This window comes from Chaetura pelagica, unplaced genomic scaffold (genome assembly GCF_000747805.2).
Source record: "Chaetura pelagica isolate M959 unplaced genomic scaffold, ChaPel_1.0 scaffold17, whole genome shotgun sequence".
In the NCBI taxonomy this organism is placed as follows: domain Eukaryota; kingdom Metazoa; phylum Chordata; class Aves; order Apodiformes; family Apodidae; genus Chaetura; species Chaetura pelagica.
Window position 1 is genome coordinate 9,607,505 of NW_009970726.1, and position 15,107 is coordinate 9,622,611.

Below are 15,107 nucleotides of genomic sequence, written 5' to 3' on the forward strand. Positions count from 1 at the left end.
TTACTTTAATGACCTGCATTTACAGAGGGAGACAGGGAGAGTCTGACTCTGAAATCCTCAGCAGCCAGATGGCTGACTTTTCTTGCATGAGATTAAAAGATGTTTCTCATTCACAGTCCTGCTTCGGAGGCAAATTAATATAGCCAGCTAAATTGCTTGTGTTTTTGGAATAAAATTTAAAGAGAACTTTTTTAAGCAATTGGTGTCACAGGTTCCTAGAGCAGATTGCTCTCCAGGTACAGCATGCTGGTTTTAAACATTCAGTAATTAATGGAAAGTATTCCGTGTTAATTGACTGCTTCAGGAAAGGGAAATATAATGACTCCTTATTAATCATGAAAAGAGACATACAGCACAGAGGCACCGCCATAATTGCATGAACGTCTGAGAAATGTTAATTAATGAAAAGAACAATGATGTAAGAAATTAGCTTCATAATGCTTGCTGCTGATGGAGATTGTGCTTTAAACACATTATTTAGCATGGCAGACACTGGATGTTGCCTTAAATAGAAGGCACCTCTTACCGTTTCCTTCAGTCAGCTACAGAGTTCCAAATGTTGATGGCGTTTTGGTTTTTAATGAGCCAAAAATAAGCTCTCAAAATCTACATCTTCTGAAGTGTTTTCAGGTTGAACTCCTGAACTCAAAACTGTTCAAACAAATTGACAGCATTCAGCTCATATAAAAATATTATCCAAGTGTAAGAGAGCTTGTTAGTGTTTGTGTGGTGAGGAACAACCTGTTAGATGGGCTAAGTACGTTTGCCAAGAAGGTAACTGCATTGTGACTTCTTTCCCCTTTTAATTTTTCCACTTTTTAACCAATTACTTCTCCCCTGGACAATTTAGAGCAAGCACCCCTAGCTTGAGGTAAAAATTTGTGCGCTATTAAAATGCACAACAGTTTTGGCAACTAAACCAACAGCAGTAGTATGGAAATCACAGCCACCAACAAATTGAAGCCTCTAAGATTTCCACCATCACTCTGTTGCACCTTTAAGCCAGCAGCCAGGTGAGACATATCCATCCTTCTGAGCACTTCAGAGCAGGTAAAACTATCATTTACAAATTGCTTAAAGGTATAACTCTGGCTTTTTCCTCTTCAGGAACAGGATTTGATTTTTATGGATGTCTTCATATATGCATGATCATTCATGCAAAGAAAAGGCAGCTTGTGAGGTTTTGAAAATTATTCACAAAACTTTTGCAGGAATTTTGGCCACCTAAGTCACATGCTATGTTGGCTGTATGACATGGGGATCATATTAATGTATGCCAAATGGTAAATAAAGTTAAAATAGCAAAAATACATTTGCAAATTGCAAGTGTAAAATTACAGATGCAGAAAACATTTAAAATTCTGCTAAAGACATACTACATGAATGTTTGTCAAGCACAAAATGCTTTCATCAAGAATAGTTCTCAGCAAGGGACCTCGATTTGCAGTAACACAAGACAGAAAAGCATCCCTTAAGTCAGTGGCATCACAGTAATTTGAAACCATCGTAGGGGGGAATAAGCCCACAGCTGTGTAATAACCCAACAGAGCAGGGCTTCAGGCATCACAGGGCAGGGGCTGGAATGGTTTCATCCCTCATCCCTCCAACCTATGTGCTGGCCTTTGCTAATTTTCCCAGGGCAGCTCCCTGGAGGCCATTCTTCCACCCATGTGCTTTATTGCTCCTGAATTTCTTTTCCAGATGGAACATCCTTGGTCTCCAAGGTGCTCTCCTCAGCTCCTTCATCGAACCCATGTACTTGCACAGCATCATTGTGGGAAGCCTCTATCACACTGGTCACCTTTCCCGGGTAATGAGCCATAGAATAGAAGACATTGGTCCATTGCCAGCTTCATACCGGCGCAATCAGCTGCTTCTCAGTGGTAAGCAAACACCTGCCTGCAAGACAAATGATCCCTTCTCCCATCTCTAATTGTGCTGGTCACAAACAGGAAAGTTCATTTATTTGTAAGTAAACCAGTAGCCCATGCTTTCTTTTTCTCCTGCGGGGTTTGAATTTGTAGAATGATGAAACTGATACATTTAAATCTAGTTCCTTTTTCACATGCAGTGACCAGAAATAGGATCAGTAGTGGACAGAAGCTGACTAGGAGTACAAATACTGTACAAAGAATACTCAAAGCAGGAAAAAGTAAAATTAATAATGCTTAAGTAAAACACTTCTAGAAACGAGGGAAGATGTTTTCAGTAAATTTCACGTTTAACTCTCTCCCATCCTCCTCTCCCTCACCCAGTGAGCACACCAATGTGTGGAGTGCGGAGAACCAGCCTTCACACCTCTGGTGCCTTGCCTGCAACCCTGTAACCAGTGCTCCTTGCTTCAACCCCTGCTCCTTCACCATTGCTAGACATCATGTTTGGAGTAGATGGCCATCAGAAAAGGGTTCTTCGTTTAAGCAGGAGAACCTGGCCCCTCAGCAGACCTCAGAAAGTCATTGCAACCATCCAATGAGGCTCCTGCCTGTCGTGTGAGCATCTCCATGGTTTCCAGCTATCTTCTAGGCTACTCTCACTGCCACCACTTCTCCTTTCCAGCTCCTGTGCCTGTCTCAGGCCTCTAGTCCTTTCTTCTTCATCCCTCTGACTCTCACTGCCTCAACCCCCAACCAGGCAGCAGCTGTCCAGCCTCATCCTAACAAAAACTCACAAAGCCTTGAATGCCTCTGGATCTTCATGAAGCTTGTGCTATGGGCCACCAGTTCTGCACAACATTAGACCCTTACTTTATTAGACTCTAGTAATTGTCCTTCAGGAGAATTCCTAAGACACCAATACAATGTCGGGGTTACAGAGTCAGGATGTCAGGATGGTTTAGTGGAGTGCACCTTTGCCTTTCAAAGCCCTTTAGGTTCTTCAGCCAGGAGAGTGCTATTTTATCCCTTATTTATTTAACATTTTTTCATAATTTTTTTTTTTAATGTGTCCTTGTGACAAAATTAGTTTGGCTGAGGCAGAAGTGTTAGTTTAGCCACTGGGGAAATTCTCAGGTTCTGTGTGGTTTAGTACATCTGGCAAGTGTAATGTGCATCTATGTGTTATGAGGTGAGTAGGTCAAAAGGCTTATCTTTATTTGAACAGCTTATCTCAATTTTTTTTAACTCTCCAGTGCAGCTAGCCAAGGACTGTGCAATGCAAGTATGCAGGAAACTGTGCTCCACACTCCTCCTCTACTCTATGTCCCCTCCTGTCCCTCCTGTTCTGGTCCAGCACGGGCATGACTCTACCTACTCTTCCTCCCCACACCACATCATGGGAAGGAGGAAAGGACTCACAGTTGGCCAGGAAAAATCTCCCCATTTCCTAAATCTGGCTGTTATTTTGGCAACACACCTTTGTCTGCCAGAAGCCTCTGCATCTCTTACTGGGGAAGTTGATCTCATCTTGTGCGAGCTTTATAAGTCCACCCATTATGATCTACATCATACCCACTTCCACAGTGTCTGCAGGATGTACAGCAAAACCCAATTGAACTGCTGAAGGACTGAAAACACAGTAGGTGATTTAATAAGAGATTTCACCAGAGAACAGTTACTGCTTTGCTGGGTCAGCCTTGCAGAGTAAAAGTAACAGCTCATATTTGGCCCAAGTGTATAGTTATGTCCAAGAGTCATTGCCAGAGATTTCAAGGGAGTTAGAAATGCAACAGATGGGCCATTGTGTCACTTTAAATATCAGTATGTGTCATGGCTGGTTTTCTGCTTCCTGGAGACTCCTGTTTGGAAAAGCTTTTGCTTTGCTTTCAGTTGTGTTTATGGGTTTTCTTCAACCCCGGAGAAGCAGTGGGAGGAATTTGTCTCTCTCTGTCTACATTGTTTTCATCTGTAAAGCCGTTATTTGTAATCTCTCCACCCCCACAAAGCTCTGGGAGCCAATCCTGCTTAGAACTTACATTGCTGAGGCTTGTGCTGCATTTCTCTTACCTGGAAAACTGTACTGACAACACAACCAGTGACTAAGGAGATGGGCACCTAGCAAAAGCCATAGCAAATGTGTTAGAGAATGAACCTCAGCAATTTCAGCCAGGCAACTGCACCACCCACACTCACCTCGAAGATCAGGACAGACAGGGAATTCAAATTGCAGGAGTCTTTCAATTACAAGAATGCCAATTATTTTGTCATTTGATCATAGCCATACAAACATTTCCATGGAGAGTCATGGTGTGTGATAAGGTATCCTAAGATAACTCCTTGGCCTCACAGAAATATAATCTGTGAAGTTTTCCACTCACACCAGTTTCAGCTAGATGGAAATTCACTGGGATTACTCTTGGGTATATTTTTAGAAGAAATAAAAGCCCTGTGTAATTTTTATTTCCTGTTTTCTTAAGTTTGAGGCCATTCTAAAGGGTATCCTGAAGAGGCATGAGGTTTTGCTAGGAGAGGGAGGAGAATGAGGACAGATTTCCGTTCATATCCCTCAAGTTCATATTATTTGCACAGAGATTTTCCTTCCAGTTTCTACAGTCTCTTGTTGTACTCTTTCTTCTGTTGGGTTTAAGAAGGATGCTTTGCATAAAGAAGAGAAAATTATCTAGATCACTTTGGTGGTAGCTTTCAAATAAAATGAGAACAATCATTTGTCAAAGAAAAACATGAAAAAAAGAAGCATTTAAAAAGGATGAAAAACAACAATCAGCAAATATATCTAGGTTCTATATGTGCATCTTTCATGAGTCCCATGTTGTTCTTTTCTTTAAAGTCTGTTATGTTCAGAAAACGGTGTGAAAATACCTTCTGCTTCCTAAAAACATGTATATGTTAGTTGGGAAGAGAAAGCATGAAAGCCAAACCAGCACAGAGGGTTTTCCAGGCACTGGGGTGAGCTCCCAGCTCTCACAGTAGTCTGCTGAGAGCAAAGGGATGTTTCAGGCTGGGCAGAGTTGCACCCACAGCCTGCTCTGTCCTCCCTGCAGCCTTTCCTTCTTTTCCTCTGATTTCTATTTTCACAACAATTGTATTTGATTAGGAGCCTGTGGCAACTTTTCATAACATGATGTTGTTTGCTATAATGTTTTTTGGCACTCAAGTCCTATAAGCTTTTGGGTGCTCTCTTGACAGAGAGTGGTGCATAGTGTCAAACAGCTGATTCTTATCTGTTTGCATCTTGTTCTGTATAGAGGTGTTTGAATGGCACCAGAGAGCTATCTGATTTGCAAGCTCTCAGTTTATATCCTGTTGCCTAGGTGAACTGGGGTTTTAGATGCAGACTGATCTGTTATCTCAGGAGGGAAAAAATTGAAAGAGGCATTAATGCGACATGAATGTGTTTACAAATCCTAGGTGAGATTATGACTTAGCTGCAGTTCTCTTCTACACACAGTAGCAAGTTCAGTCCCCGTGACTGAGATGATTTCTGCAATTCTGGCTTTGCCACAAAGTGGTTGTGCTGTAATTTTTTTGGCCACCTTCCTCTCGCTGTATGTGTTCAGTCCCATCTGGCTCTTGCAGCTACCTCCCAGGGCAGAGGAGATTTCACTGGAAGGAACAGAGAGACCATGTCCCTCAACAACACAGTCAAAGGCCCTGAGCAGGAGGCAAGAGCTGCTTGCAGAGGCAGCATCTCAGCCACATTTGACCCTGCACAGCCCTCCACCTCTCCCTGCTTTCATCCAGGGGCTTACCAAGCTCCACATGTTTAAATGTAGCAATGGATACCAAGTTCCCACCAGTTCCCATCTCCTCCTGTTCTACCTGAGATCAACAAATGCTTATGATGTGCAAGAAGCAGTACTTTGGAAAGGACGGGCTTTGATCTCTCTTCTTTAATGCCACCTCTCTGAACAGCCTCTGTCAGTACTTTTCCCTCTTTGCGCAATTTCTTTGAAATTCTTCAGTGGAAAATGCAAAGGAAAATGGAACAGGCTGCCCAGAGAGGTTGTGGAGTCTCCTTCGCTGGCCAAGTTCCTATGTGATGTACTCTAGGTGACCCTGCCTGGCAGGGGGGTTGGACTAGATGATCTTTTGAGGTCCCTTCCAAACCCTAAGATTCTGTGTGATTCTGTGTGACCTTTCTCTGTTGCCATCCAGCCAAAAGCAATGGAAGCAGGTCCCCATCAAGTTGTGCAAACCATGAGCTTTTGCTGGAGCTGCTGCTAGAGATTCTGCAGAAAGGGGCTCCAGCAGGAGCTGCCTTTTGGAAGCAGAGACCCAGCCCTGGCACTGGCCTGTGCTAGCGCAGCCATGCCAGGCAGCCCCTGCCCACCAGCACTGTCCCCACCTGCCTGATCACCACAGTGGCTTTTGTTGTCCAGGTTTGCAGGCTAGTGGCCCACACAGCAAATTAGTAGAAAGAGAATCAACAGCTGTCTCCAGACACATCATCCAATGCCCACATTCTCCAAAATATTCAAACTGCTTCAGGTCACTCTGTCTTTTCCAGCCTTGGAAGCTCCTGGTGTTGATTCTTTGCTCCCAAAACCACTAATGAGTAGGGCAAGACAGAACTCATTTGGTTGCTTTTATCCTGTGCTGGAAAATAAATAATAACCCCTTTCTTTATTCCTCTTTTTCCTTGCAAACTAATCCTTTCCTAGTTTCAGATACAAGAAATGAGAAAGCTACAGGAGTCATGGAAAGGTTGGAATGCACTAAATGGTTAAAAAGAGACAGGAATTTTTCTGATGAAAAATAACTCTCATGTACACACCCACATCTGACCTTGCAGCCCTGATCTGTATTTAAAGCCAAGGGAAATCTCACCCCTATAATCACAGGACCACAGAATGGCTCTGGTTGGAAGGGACCTTTAAAGATCATCTAGTCCAGTCTTCCTGCAATGAGCAGGGACATCTTCAACTAGATTAGGTTGCTCATAGTCCCATCCAACCTGACTTTGAATGGGGCATCTACCACCTCTCTGAGCAACCTATTCCAGTGTTCCACCACCCACATTGTAAAAAATTTCTTTCTGTATCTAGTCTAAATCTATGACCTTTCAATTTAAAACCATCACCACTCGTCCTATTGCAACAGGCCCTGCTAAAAAGTTTGCCCCGGTCTCTTTTCTAAGCCCCCTTTAAGCAGTGAAAGGCTGCAAAGATCATCCCTCTCTTCTCCAGGCTGAACAACTCCAACTCTCTCAGCCTTTCCTCATAGGAGAGTTGTTCCATCCCTCTGGTCATGTTTTGGTGCTCCTCTGGACTCACCCCAACAAGTCCCTGTCTGGCCTCTGTAGGCAGAGGACTCCAATATGTAATTCAGATGTCGAAATTCCATTTAACAATATCCCAACTGTTGCCATTAGGACACTAACTAACTCTTGAAGAGATTGTTGCACCTATGCAGGGTAGAAATGTTGCAAGCAGGCACAAGGTGAGGAGCAAGAATTCTCTGTGTAGCTCTGTGATGTCTACAAGATCAGTATTCGCTTGGATCTAATAAAACTCTCTGTAATGATGAAATTTATGCTTAATATTTTCTTACCCTCAGTTTGTGCTCCCTACAATCCAGAGTTCCTGTCACAGTCAAGGCCCCAGTAGTCAAGAGCAGATAAATATGCTGGACCATGGAAAGCTCAGCTGGAAAAACTCATGACAAAAGCACTTTGCTGCTTAGTACTTTTTAAAGACTCGTTATCCTGTTAAAGACTTTCTGAAAGATTTCTCTCAGCAACCAGAACACTGTTGTCAATACCACACGCTACAATCTAATGGCTTTCCTTAGGCTAACAAAACTTTGCCTGCAAAATGGAAAAAAGATCTATAGGAATTGCTAAATTCTCTCTCTCCCTAAGGTACTCAGACTAGTAACATTTAACTGATGGTGACAACAGCACGTGCAGTGCACAATGTCAGCTTGTTTGCTAAAGGAGACCTCATCTGGCACAACGACCCACCACATGTTAGCAGCCTCTGGAGGTTTCGAGCGCTGGATGTTACTGGTGTCCTTCTCTCCTGCCAGGGATCAGCCACGCTGATGTTCGGCAGCCCGGAAAATCTCCTGGCTTCAGTGTGAACTGGATTGTGGGGAACACCGACCTGGAGGTTATCAATGCTATGACGGGGAAGAGGACCTGTGGGAGTCCCTCACGGCTCTGCAAGCACATGTTCTTCACTCGGTGGGCAAAGCTTCATGGCAAGGTAGGTCTGATGCACTGACAGGACAATGACACCAGTCCTAGGTGGGCTAGTCCTTCCCTTCGAGTCAACTCTGCTTCAGCAATCTCATGATGAAGCTGCAGACTCACCAAGTGTCCTGTGTCTCTCATGGTACGCCCTGGGCGAAGGCCAGGAGCCTAGAGCCTGCCGAGTCAGCTCTGGGAGCTGAGAGTCCAGAGAAAGCCATTTCCCTGGCTTGTAAACACTGGACTTTTCCCCCATCTGCTTGCTCTAAGGCATTTTCCAGACTTCGGTTTCCTTCGTTTAGTGTCAAAACCTCACTGCTGGTTCAACACTGTTGGGCAGGTCAGAGGAGGGTGTTTTTTCAGTCCATAAGAATGTGAAGGGTGCTGGCTCCCACCGGTGTGCTCAGGGTGATCAGGGGCAGTGGACACTTTGCTGTGTCCTGAGGCAGCTCCTGGCAGGCAGCTCTGGAGTCCTGGTTTTCCCACAAAAGCGTGAATCTGGACACCTGATTTCTGTTCCATCTTACACAGGTTTCACAACATCTCCTAAGATAACACATTAGAAGAGAGAAAAGGAGAGAGTGCAGGAGATGACTCTGGGAGGTGACCCAGTAATATCTCTTTGCATATACTTGGAATCACTGAGCTGCTCTGCTTCCTGGGCTAGCCTGAGAACATTCTTTAAAGATCCCCAGAAATTATTTTCTTCTCTTTTTTTTTTTTTTCCCCCTAAAAATCATCTTGATTGAGATGTAGGCATTGCCTCTGTAAAACACACCCAGATTTGCTACTGTCTATGCCCACTCCAAGTGAAAGCTGTTTATGCAGTTCCTCTTCACAGTGACCTGACACCATGTCCAAGGCATTTATTGCTTCCCTGTTTTTTATGTTGTCAAACCAAAAGCAAACACACAAAGCGCAATGATTGTTTGTTTGTTGCTTAGGAAATATAGACGGGAAGATTATACAGCTACTGAAGCCTCCTGTTTCTTTTGGCTCATCAGTTGATTTTTTTATTATTATTTTCTTTTTTCCCCTTCCCTGGTTTTTGTTCTGCAGCTGAGCACACGAATGCCAAGCCATGGAGACGTGCCACCAATGTACAGCGAGGCAAAGCTGGTGGCTCAGACGTACCAGTCTGTCAAGCAGCAGCTGTTTAAAGCTTTTCAGAAAGCTGGTCTGGGCACCTGGGTGAAGAAACCCCCAGAGCAAGATCAGTTCCTACTAACTGTATAAATCACTTAACACCTTTTCTACATGACCGGATCAAATCAGCTGGAGAGAAGGCTAGGCGGGATGCATGAGCAGGGAGAATTGAAGCAGTTTGAGATTTAATAGCAACCTCTATGGGAATATCTGCTTTTAACTCTGTATTGGAAATACATAAATAGAAATGTGTCTGATGCACTGAACTCGACTTTAAACAACTGCTTTTTCATTATCACTTTCCAAGATTGTACCTTCCCAAATTATGTCACCCTCACAAAGATTCTGCTTTTCATGGTTTCTTGCTGTTGGTTGTTACTGATTTGAGATGTTAGCGAGCCACCCATCTAATTCAAAACAGAGTTTGTTTTCCCTCACACAATCAGTGCAAAATACATCATTGAATAATGAAAAAAATAGTGAGCAAAGACAGAGGTATCCCACATACATGACATGACAGCAGGTCTCAGAGCATCCATAATCATCCACAAAAAAAAGGTGTCTAATGTCTATGCAAAAATCTTCCTGTCAGCTGCCTAAATCTGTGAGAAAGAATTTGGATCTCAAAGGTATGCAGCATTTTTAAAACTCCATTTTCCACTACTGTCTCTGAGCACAAAGCTGGATGTCAGGATTCCCTTGGTTTTTACTTGTTCTCTCTGACACCTTGGACAAACCACATCCCACAGAATCTTCAGTTCCGGCCACAAGTTTTACACAGCATGAATTTAAATTATCCAGGCTCAGTTTGTCACACTTGACCTTTAGACACCAGCTTAAAATGCAGATGCTCTTCAAGAGGGCAATTCCACCCTGGGCTGCCTGCAGAGGTAGCCAGCTACACAGGAGCTGCCAGTGAAGATGAGTGTGATGATGGATGCTCCTAACTCTGGAGGTTCAGGTAGCTGCCTAAACTCAGGCAGGATGGAGTCAGGACCCCAGAGCCTCAAATTTCAAAGCTTGTGAGGATACACAGCTCTAAATTAAGTGGGTGTCAGCTCAGTATGTTCTGTACATCTGAAAAATTGCTGGTGTGGGTAGCCACAACCAAGACATCCCAAACTGGAGAGCACAGCTGATATTTGACTCCTTCCTGCCTCAGTTTCTCCAGCTGTCAAATGGGGACAATATTACCTGTTTCACATCTAAGGAACTTGACAGAAACAAAGTCCCTCAGTCATATACAATGGTGTGAGCCAAATTCTGCCACTCTTGCAGTGAGTTTTGCCTCCCCACATAGTCCAATTGACATAAATGAAGAAGATGCAACTACAGACTTGGGTAAGGTCTTACTCAACATAAGGGTTTTCAGATTCTAGCTCTGTGTACATGCCAAGTATTATTATTATTATTTATGTTCATCTGAAGCCTGAAAAGCAGGAGGGGGTTTTCAGTGAGGAGATGAGTAGCACCCAACAGTTAAACATTTGCTTCATAACTGGCTGGGTTTTATATAATCTCTTATTTGAACCACCCCAAACTTCATAAAAATGTAGATGATGCAGTCATGGGAGAACTGAGCTTTGACAGTCCAACTGCAGAACCAATCTTCAAATGCCCTCTGTATTTCTTTAATTATTTTTTTTTTTCTAAATGACAGGATTTGCGGGTATATAACTAATGTTTTCTTTTTATTCCTGTGATTCTCTTTAAATCTGTATATAACATGCTGCTACTGATTTGTGATAATTGTCTTGGTATTTTCTCAGAATTGTCAAGCTGAGTTGCTTTTCAAACAACACGAGGCTCATATTTTTCCATGTAATTTCTTTTACACGGGAAACTGTTCCTATCAATAAAGATAGATGCTCTTTGTATAGGGTTTATCATGTTTGGAGAGCCATATACGGTAAATACATTGTTTATTGATGCCCACAATAGAATAGCTACAGTATTTTGATGAGATTTTATTTTTAGATTATAAACTACAAGATGTATCTATAGTGTCTTGTATAAAAACAATTGTGATAAACTAGAATTTTTAAATTAGATAAAACAAAGCTCTCTCCTTCCAGAAACCTTTTCAGCAAAATAATACATTCCATATTATCTACCAAAAATATATTAAAAAAAATTCCTTAGAGTAGAAATAGTTTTAAAAAAATAAAAATTTTAAAAAAGAAACAAAACCAAACCTGAGACATTTCAATAATGGCAGCATTTGGTGGTAACAACTTTGTCAATACTTTGACCACTTTGTTATCTGTTCTGATGGATGTTCAGAATATTTTGGGCACCTTCTGGAGCTTCCCTGTACCTTCATGCAGTCCTGTCCTCCAACACAGCTGTCACTGGTGCAGCCCGTCAGCATGATCTGGGCAGCAAAGGTGCCTAGAGGGACAGCAGATTGGTGGGGGTCAGGACCATGACAAGAGGTGCAGGAGAAGATGTGTGTGATGCTGGCGTTGATGATCCCAGGGGCTCCAGCTGCTCCCACTGAGGGAAAGAATCCAGAGGAGGACAAAGTTTGTCATGCCCATAGGACAGGGGGAAGCAGTGTCTTTCTACTTTTCCTCTCCAAGTTAGTCTTATCTAGCACAAAAGAGACTTCCAGATTTCCTCCTTAAGCTTCCTTGCCCTCATCCATCCTTCTCCAGCCCTGGCATGACATCAGCTCAACTAATACATGTAGCTCCACAGGCTGGTGTTGCAGCTGCTCTGACAGAACACTGTACCTGATATTTTTAAGAATAATAGTATAAAAAAAAAGTGGTGGGATTGAATTATCCTTCGTTGCAAGAAATATATAAATGCAAACCTGGATTCAGCTCCCAGGATTAATTTAGTAGTGGGGACCAAGATCAGTCCCCACTGCAAGTGGTCATCAGTTGATCTCACTGAAGGCAATGGAGTTGCACCTGCTTGCACTAGGGTTGAATATGACCTTAAATGTCTGTTTCTTCTCATTACGTGCAGTGATAGAGTGTGATGGGGCCACACCCCAGAAGCACACATGACCTACACGCAGCATTTCCTGAAGTAGAGGAAAACTTGCTCAGTAGTAATTCTTTAGTGAAGATTCTGTACATAAGAAGCATGAGTGAATGGCAATACTGTACCAATGGATGTACATTTGTAATATTTGTAAAAAAAAATAATTAAAAAATAAATGAAAAAGACAACAAAAGAAAATAAACCTGAATTTACATATGTGAATTTGCTGCTAAGTTCTGTAAATTGCACTTCAGTGATACCTGATAAGTGAATGTTTCTGTTAAGTGAATAAAATGCCAAGTAAAATTGTTCTTTCATTGTTTGTTGACCATTTTTCACTGTGGCTTAGCCACATTCAATTCAATTCAATCAAATTGAATGTGTTCCAAAATGCTAGTATCTATTTTTACACACACCTACCATAGATCTAGAGACAAGAGGTTCTTATTCAGTTTGAATCTGATGCATCATAGGAATCACATGCTTGTATTGAGACATGGATGTGCATGCTTATGTAGAAGAAGCCATGCAAGGACACAGTCTTACCTTGGAAGAAGAGTGAACTGGGTCCATCACTAATTTGATCCTTCTATTTTACTCTCAGTGGTCTTTCTTAATAAAAATGAAACCCGTTTTTGCAAACTCTCACTACATGGGGCTTGCTGTATAAAGCCACTTAAGAAAACTAAAATGATGAACAAAAGGTCAGTACATCTCTGCAGATTTCTTCTTCATTGGTGGAGTGGCCTTGGTTTATTCATGCTTTCAGCTATCAGTATTTAACTAAAGTAAACTAAAGTCACATTGAGCCCAAATGGCACCATACACCCAAATGCTTAACATGCATTATTGGATGAGCATCTCCTGGTGCCTCGAGATTATTACCCTTGGTCAGTTATCACAGAGATCACTGATGTTACCAAAGTCTCCAAAGCCTTTCAGAAGTACCCACTGTCAAATTACAAATACACTAACAGTTAAAATCGGCTAGAAAGAGATTTCCCTGTCCCCCTCCTTGTGAAGATTAGGTTCCAAGGCAAAATGAGCCTGACAGCTTACAGGAAGCCTGGGCAGTTTGACCATGGCTAAGTCACTAGCTTGCTGGCCCCACAGCTCTTTGCTTGGTCACGCTGGAGAGGTCAGCATCAGACCCACACAAGGGTCCTCCCATGGGTTTTGCTCCCCAGCATAGCAGAGAAGGGGCTATGTGTAGCTTTATTTTTAAGCTGAGACATTGTTGCAGTTCCACTTCCTTAGATTGGATCTCTGTCATTAGGTATTTGAGCAGGATAAGGAGGACAGGAGAGAAGAAAGCATTTGCAGAGTGAAGTTTTTTGTATGGAAAAAAAGTCACCATGATCTGACCTGATTCCATCAACCACAGTGGATTTGTCTTGAGTAATAAAAGCAACAGATTGTCAGTATTTGTAAATCTCCAAGTGTATTTTCACACATACATTTTTCTTGTTTAACTAGATATAGCTAAAGTAAATCCCCTAGTCTCACTCTCACCACAGCCTTGTACACAGTAGTTACTTCCCTACTAGGAAAAATGGTCACAGTAGTGTAACACCATCCCAAAAGACAGAAGAGAAGTTTCACCAGTAGAAAGGCAGGTTGTGCCACTATCCACACTCAAGGTGATGAGCTTATCATTATTTTGGCATAAAAAAATGTAAACACCTAAATTCTTACTTGTCCAAAGCTGTGCATAACATCAGCTCTCCTTGCAGAGGGGCTCTGGAGGTTTTATGTTGAGACCAGCCCCACTGCAAATGCAGGAGCCAAGCACAGTTTTGGCCATGAAGGGCAAAGAGTGGAGATGAAGTGGTCCCTACCAAGGCTTCCCAGCAGCCTGGCAGCCCCTCATCCTATTCCTGGGCAGTTTGGCCATGGCTAAGTCAACAGCAGGTGATTTCTAGCCTGTTTTCTCTTCTAAAAGTAGCTGCCATTGCCCAGTCATGGTAGACATCAGGATACAATTTGGCTGCCAAAAATAACTACAGAACAGTCATTAGGGTAAACTGTATGGATAGATTCTGTGTTTAATCTCTTTAAGTTTAAAGGCTAAATACCAGAACTGCATTTACAACTTTACAGGAGTACAACCCAGCATCATCAGGCAGTTATTTCTCTTCCAACTGTATGTTGGAAAAGCAACAACACAAAACATAAAAAAGCTGATATATCAATTATGGAGGGCTTCAGAGAAGGGCCTGTTTCTCAAATAAAATAAATAAGTCCTTCTGCTGCAGTTATACCTTGATAGCCATGCTTGTGTGTTGAAGAATGAAATAGCAGTTTGAGAGCTTTTTAAGCCCTTTGATTCATCGCAGTTGTTCTTTCTTTCTAGCCCTGAGACCTGATTACTTTGACTAGTTTCAGTTTGATTATGCAGATACATCAGTTTAGCCAGAAAACTGGAAGAAGTCACAGAAAATCTGAGACTTTTAAAAAGGTGATGACAGTCTGTCATTACCCAAAACAATACAAAGACATATAAGCATATGTGCACGTATGAACACATGTGGCTCTTAGTACCTTGAGGCCTCCTGCATAAATAATGTGGCCTTAGAGAAAGGGGATTAATAATCATTGCTTTTTCAGCAATGAAATAGTTCTGCTCAAATGCTTTGTTCAGTCTGGCTTTTCTGGTAATTAAATCCTCTATTAGAGAAGTTTATGTTCTATTTTATCAACTTCCTTTGCAATACAGAATTACTTTGATTAGACCATTAAAGCCTTGTTCTGCCGTGGAGAGGAAAAGCTCCTGTTCATTGTCCTCTGGCTCTGAACAGATGCCTCCATAGCCTATGCTGCCACGAAACAAGCCAAGCCAACAGCTCCATCCTTTACACCCAACTTTATCAAAATAACCTCCC

The 15,107-nt window shown here is 42.4% G+C and overlaps 1 protein-coding gene across 1 annotated transcript in view; it reads left to right on the plus strand.

The window, feature by feature from the left end:
- The window catches only part of ADARB2 (adenosine deaminase, RNA-specific, B2 (non-functional)), a gene marked incomplete at its 5' end in the record, with an annotated part of 117,790 nt that extends 108,469 nt beyond the window's left edge, over positions 1-9,321 (plus strand). Inside the window, 3 exons of the mRNA XM_010006999.1 lie at positions 1,702-1,883; positions 7,923-8,101; positions 9,145-9,321. Coding sequence (XP_010005301.1) covers positions 1,702-1,883; positions 7,923-8,101; positions 9,145-9,321 — 538 coding nt within the window. The remainder of the gene's footprint in view (positions 1-1,701; positions 1,884-7,922; positions 8,102-9,144) is intronic.
- Between the last annotated feature and the right edge of the window lie 5,786 nt (positions 9,322-15,107).